Source organism: Arachis ipaensis, chromosome B1, assembly GCF_059453495.1.
Source record: "Arachis ipaensis isolate K30076 ecotype BB chromosome B1, ASM5945349v1, whole genome shotgun sequence".
Taxonomy (NCBI): Eukaryota; Viridiplantae; Streptophyta; class Magnoliopsida; order Fabales; family Fabaceae; genus Arachis; species Arachis ipaensis.
Window position 1 is genome coordinate 5,158,345 of NC_142436.1, and position 6,565 is coordinate 5,164,909.

The 6,565-nt window shown below is 37.5% G+C and overlaps 1 protein-coding gene and 1 pseudogene across 1 annotated transcript; both read right to left on the reverse strand.

Moving 5' to 3' along the window:
- Positions 1-3,299: 3,299 nt before the first annotated feature.
- LOC148575596 (uncharacterized) lies at positions 3,300-4,745 on the reverse strand. Its single transcript, XM_088502437.1, has 3 exons — positions 4,313-4,745; positions 3,526-3,965; positions 3,300-3,392 (listed from the first exon to the last, which is right to left on the reverse strand). Exons 1-3 carry the CDS (start codon positions 4,743-4,745, stop codon positions 3,300-3,302), a joined length of 966 nt encoding a protein of 321 aa, XP_088358563.1.
- A 798-nt stretch (positions 4,746-5,543) lies between these two features.
- LOC148575597 (uncharacterized) lies at positions 5,544-6,565 on the reverse strand (annotated as a pseudogene).

A 6,565-nucleotide genomic window follows, 5' to 3' on the forward strand; every position in this document is an offset into this window, starting at 1 on the left:
TCCATATCTTTTTTTTTGGACCTGAGTTTATCCATTCTAAATAGGCTAAGGTCCAAAACCCGTCTGAATAGGCCTATCTTTTCTTTATAATATTTGTTTTTTCTAACTAGGCCCAATAAATTAACATTAAAAGTCAATATATTCTAACGCAACCCAATCTTGTTTGGGCTTCAAATTATCGTTAGTGGGGGTTAGCAGCAGTTATCTCAGATAATTTCATCTTAAATGGACTATCCATGTTCTTGAATCTTGAGGAACTGGCTCTGAGCTTAGCCCAAGACCCCAAAAAAAAAAATCTTGAGAAATTATTAACCTAACTTAGAATTTAGATCCTCTAAATTTTAAATTTTTATTTGAGAGAATAAAGTGTAACTTTTGACTCTTAAATGGTTTCTCTTTCATATTTTCTCTTGATCCCACTTATAAAATAAATGGTGAGAAATCACACTTTACTCTTTAAAGTGAAATCTAAAATTTAGAGATCCAAATCCCCTAGCTTATAATAATTTAAATATAGTAAAAACAAATGCGTCTTTACGTAAAATGATAGTTGAGGTCTGTTAGATAATAATTTAATTAAACATATTAAATTATTTAATAATTTTAAATTATTATTTTTAAATAAAAATATTTTCATGTTAGTGATCACCTTTAAATATTCATCATCAGCTCACATTTTCTACATGTAATATCATAAGCTTAGGCTTTAGAGCCATCATATTTTTAAAGCATAGATTTTAAGAGGTTCACAAGAGAAACAACATTGAAGTCAGTGACATGCCGTTAATTAATATTACATGTGACAATCTTCTGAAAACTGTGAAGAGATGTATAATATACACATGATGTTTTTTTAAGTCTTAAAATATGAGTTGTTAATAACTATCAAGACAATCAAAATATCATTCTCAAAATGTTGCCGGAAGAAGCTGCCACCACAGTAAAAGTAGCTTTTGTTGAGGATGATTTCGGAGAATTGGGTCATAGTTTAATTTGGATTTGGAAATTAGGGTTTATTTTCTTGTTCTGCTTTTTAGAAATTAAGTAGTTTTTTATATGAATTTAAGTTTTTATAATATATACAAAATATAAATACAAATACAAAATACAATGTTTGTTATGTCTTCCTTTAAATTAAAGATAAAATTTTAGCATAAATAAATAAAAATTTGACTTATTCAATCCAATTAAGTTAAATATATTAACACTTACATTTTGAATGTTCATTTGTGAAGGTAAATATATTATAAATTCCACTATATAATTTTTGTAATCTTCTTCTTCTATTATTTATTTATTATATAAAGGAAATATGAGAAGATTTTGGTGTATAGAATTATTTTTCAAAAACATTTTTATTATATATAATTTATAAAAATAACTTTTTTCCTATTTTAAACACTTGAAATAAAAAATCTTTTAAGTTAAAATATATTACTCTCTTGACTAACATTATATTTATTATTATATATATATATTTAATTTATAAAAAGTAAAATAGATATGTTAGTGTTATTAATATACTAATATTTTTAAATATGAAATACCTCCCTCTAACTTCTTGAATTAACCTAAGAATTCAATTAAGCTTACTCCATCCTAAATGCCTAATAATGGCAACATGTACAATTAGAATTAGGATATACCAATTTCCATTTGCAGGGAGGCAGGGACCACACGCTCCACCGCTGTATACAGCAAATTATAATATCACCCTCATGGCCTCATGCATGCTTTTTTTTCTTTGATTTAAGGATAAATGACAAATTCGTCCCTGGCCTTTTAAATCTTGGACTTTTAACTCTCTCAGGATTGGAAAATACAAAATGACCTCTCACCAATCAAAATGCCGTACAAACCGGTCCTCCCATTCAATTTGGTGTCCAACACGTAACGGATTATGTTTACCTGGCGCCTATGTGGCGTGGATATGCGCACGTGTCTTCAGGATGGTGGTAACGGCGCTGACGTGGTGCTAGTGGAGAAAATAATGGGACAATGTAGTCCTTGGACACTCGTACGACGTCGTTTCTGGTGTGTGCCCTATTTCTTCAAATGGAACCCTGTCGCCATAGCCGTTGTGATTTGTGTGAGAGGTTGGGGGTGGTGGTACTGTGGAGTGGTAAATGGCCAGCGATGGAGCTTCATCCAGCGCAAGACGCGTTCCACTACCATCGACCGTGAAATGCGTGGAAGCTGCAGAGGAGAAAGACGACATTGCTCCGAGGTGTAGATGTGGAGTGTACACCATATTGTACAAATCGAGGACGATAACGAACCCAAATAGATTGTTCTTTGGATGTCCATTCTTTAAGGAAAGTTGGTGATTTTATTTGATTGATTTTGATTATACGGGCGTAAGAAGAAGTTATTTTGATTATAAGTTGGTGATTTTTTGTTTTGCCATGATGAACATGCAGTTGAAAAATCCTAGTCACTGCAAGTTCTTCTTATGGCTGGATGACCATGTTTCAACAGTAAGAGTTCTGGACAAGTTTATGACTGAGAACGAGGTTGATGATCTGAAACTGTATCTTGGGAAGAAGGTAGTGGAACAGAGACTCACTGATTTGGAGAAGAAGCTGTTGCATCTAGAGAGGAAGAAGAATGTTAATTTGTATTTGCTTATTGTTGTTGTGGTTAGTGTAATTTTGGGTTCTGTTGTTGCCAAACTTGGATGAAAAGTGAAAAAGTAGTTTAAATTATGCCTTTGGAACACAAGTGTTGTATTAAATTATCCTTTGATGAATGATGATATGCTGTTGCTGTAACATGTTGGAGTTGGGTGGGTATATGTAATATGATGTTGATAGAATGAAAAAGACATTAAATAATTTAGATCATTTAACATTGAACCAAAGTTTAAGTTTGAAGGATTACAATCCTAACAAAACATGATATGCAGTCTGATAATAGCTCGCAACCTTAGCATCATAGTTTTGCCAAAAAGATACCACAATGTATAACAAATAAAAATAAGTTTGATCCAAATTTTACATCAGACTCATAAAATATCAACAACATTTTTTGGAATTGTTGACTCCTGCGGTGGGGATGAACTGAAACATCCTTTTAGTTCCACTGCTTGCTGCAGTCAGAGTCTCATCAGATGGTCCTTCAACTACTTCCACACTTGGCTGCTGTGATTTCTGAACATGTTGTTTGCCATCACCCTTCCTTCTAATTAGTTGTTTCGGTCTGAATGTTTTGTTGGATGGCCTTGCTGGAACTCTGGTTGGAGGTTTGAATAGAACCTGACCTTGTCTTGCAGGAGCTGCAGTAGTGGTCACAAATGCAACTTATGGAGCAGGTTGTTGCTGGGCCACATCTGGAGTTGTGGAAGTGGTAGAATGGTTCTGGTTGGTTGGAGTAGCTGAGTCATGCTCCTCACCCTGACATAAAGAAAGACAATAAAACCATGAGGCAAATTTAAAAAATAAAAACAGGTCTTGTAACATTTTTAAAATGGACAACTAAATAACATGTTATCGGGGGGACATAAAGATCCTTAGTCCAGCCAAGTACCTCTGCCTCAAGTGCTGATTGTGACAGTGGTATAACCACAAGAGAAAGGTTGTCTTGGATCTTCTTCTTTGGTTTCCTGGTCTTAGGTTTCCAATTTGGGTTGGATGGCGCACCCTTGCAAGTCTTATAGTTGTGCCCTGTTTGACCACACTTGCTGCAGGTCACATAGAAACTTCTCCTCAGTTTTTCACATTCGATAACAGTTTCTGCTGGGTCCTTCTGCCTGTTATGTACCTTTGAATGACCAATTGGCCGCTTAATGACAGGTGCAGCAGGCCTAGTCTGATAAGACCGTATCCAGAACTCTTCACTTGTAACAGGTTGAATGAAGTGCTCGTAAGTCTTCTTCAGTGATTCCATGCATAACCATGGATGCACATAATCTTCCATGTTGTCATGTCTTTTTTTGATTGCTGCAACTGCATGAGTGCACGGCATCCCTTTCCCAGCAAATCCAACAAGTTAAGGATAACAATTAGACATATACAAATTAAGGATAACAATTGGACATATGCAAGTAAGGAAACAGCAGGCAGACAAATCCAACATGAAATAATGTCATAAGTAAAATTACAGCAACAACAGGCAGGCAAATCCAACAAGAAACATTTATAGAAATAAAATTACACACTGACCAGTTAATTGCCATCTGTTACATGTACATGTGTGTTTAATTAGGTCCACATCCAACTTAGATCCCTTGTATGTGACCTCAAATTGCTTGCGCTTGTTATCACCAATCCACTCCGCAGTCCATTTGTTACTTGGCTTAACAAGCCTCTTTAACCTTTCTCTTGAACCGGTGCAAGCTTTCCATGATGGCAATCTATCAGTCTCTTGTGCTGAACCATACGCCTCATGAGGTAGCAGCGCACTTCTTCGCACATTGTGAGTATAGGTTTGCATCTGTACTTGGTGATCTTGGAGTTGAAAGACTCGCACATATTGTTAGTCAGGTTGTCCACTTTTGGACCATGACTGAAGTAGGCCCTTACCCATGTTGAAGGTTCAAATTTCATCAGGTATGACCAGGAATCCTGATCAACTTCCTTTAGCCTATCCATTCTTGTCTTGGACTCAGCCACAGTTGTGCATTTTGCACAGTCCCACACAATTTCCCTGATATATAAGTCCTTGAAACGGTTGATAAAATTCTTCCACATGTGCATGACACAATTGCGCACATGTGCATTTGGCATTATCTCTTTCAATGCAGGCATCAGTCTCTGAAATAGAATGGTTCAACAAGGACTTTCATCATTTTGCATCATATGTACTTAAATTAAGTAGAGAAACTGACTTACTAACCCTTTGCATGTCGGACATAAAATTCCAACCATGTTGTTGCACATCTCAAATGTCCTCTTGTAATAGGGTCAGAAACCACTTCCATGACTCTTTCGATTCAGACCTTGCCACAGCAAATGCAATGACATAAAACTGGTTATTAGCGTCCTGTGCCACAGCAGACAGCAATTGGCCCCATGATAGGTCTTGAGGAATGCTCCATCCAAGTGAATCAATGGCCTGCATCCACTCTTAAATCCCCTCTTGCAGGCATCGAAACATATATACATTTTGTTGAATGTTGGGGGTGCTTGTGGCTGGGGAATAATGTCTAACAAAGCAGTAGACCTTGGATTGCTTCTATGTATCTCCATTAGATAGTCTCTAAGCTTCCCATACTGTTCTACCTCGTTTCCCATGATCCTGTCTTTGGCTTCCATCACAGCTCTGCAAACCATTTTAGGGTGTAGTACTAGATCAAACTCTTCTTTTAAAAAATCAATGGCCTCATGTGTGTTCATATGGAGATAGGTGGTCATCCTTTTCTCCACTTTTTTGCTGATCCAGTGTTGGTCAGCAGCATTGCTTTCCAGATCTCTTGTGCATGTATGTTTACTCCTATAGGTTTTCACTTGGAAACACTGCAGCTGTTTATTGTATGATAGATGAGCAATCCAGGGACAATTCTCATTCTTGCAGCCAACTCTAACCCTTTTCTTATCATTTTTAATCTAGACCAACTCCCTCCCCTCAGCAATAAACAAATCCTTCACAACTTCCTTGAACCTCTCTATTGTAGCAAATCTTGTGCCTAGCTCAAATCTGCCTTCTCCAAAGCCATAGTGTTCATCAAACTCAGACCAGTGTGGTTTGTTCCCTTCTTCCTCTGATGAGACAGGGGTATGTAGCTCTTCAGACTCGTACTCAAACACAATGTCTTCATTATCAGTGTCTACATCACTGACATAATCTGCAACGGATGGCCTCATGCTGGGCTCCCTAGCAGGCCTAGATATGTTGGGCTGACTTCCAGGCCTACTAGTGCTGGGCTGTTTAGCAAGCCCAGTAGACTTTGAGGAACTTTCACCAGCTGAGCCCACCCTTCTTGCTTTAAATCTCTGCCTTTTAAACTCATGTGTAGCTTGTTATTTTGGCTTCTCATTGGGATCAACCCCTTTCCTTGATGATGGAGACACATGTTTCCTCTTCCCTTTGGCATCTCTAACCCTTCTGCCCTCATCATCTTCACCAGTATCACTCCCACTTTTATAACCAGCTGGTGGTGGTTTATACGGCTCATCTTCATCACTGTTAGTGCTATCATCATCGGTAGACGAGCCATCCGACTTCTCCAAGTCATTTGGATTGACTTCTTCCTCAACCTTAGCATTTTTCTCAAAATCATCATCTGCGATCTCAGGTTCGTCAATAGGATGGTCAAAAAAATGTAAAACTCTTCAGTATCTTTGTTCCTCAACTTAGCCTGTCGCATTTGGTTGATCCCTGCGTCCCCCCTCAATACATGCAACCCTGAATCCATATCTTTACTTTTTGGATCATACCAGTAAGCCTCCTTATAGGATTGATATCCCAGTCCTTTGAACATCGTGACCAGATCGCTGAAACTGACAAAATCCAAGTCCATCAGAGGAAACTTCTCAACTTGACCATTAAGATACACTAACTCACCGCTAGCCTTCTGTGAAAAGTTACCCCTATGATGGAACACGGGAACACCAAAGACATTAACCAT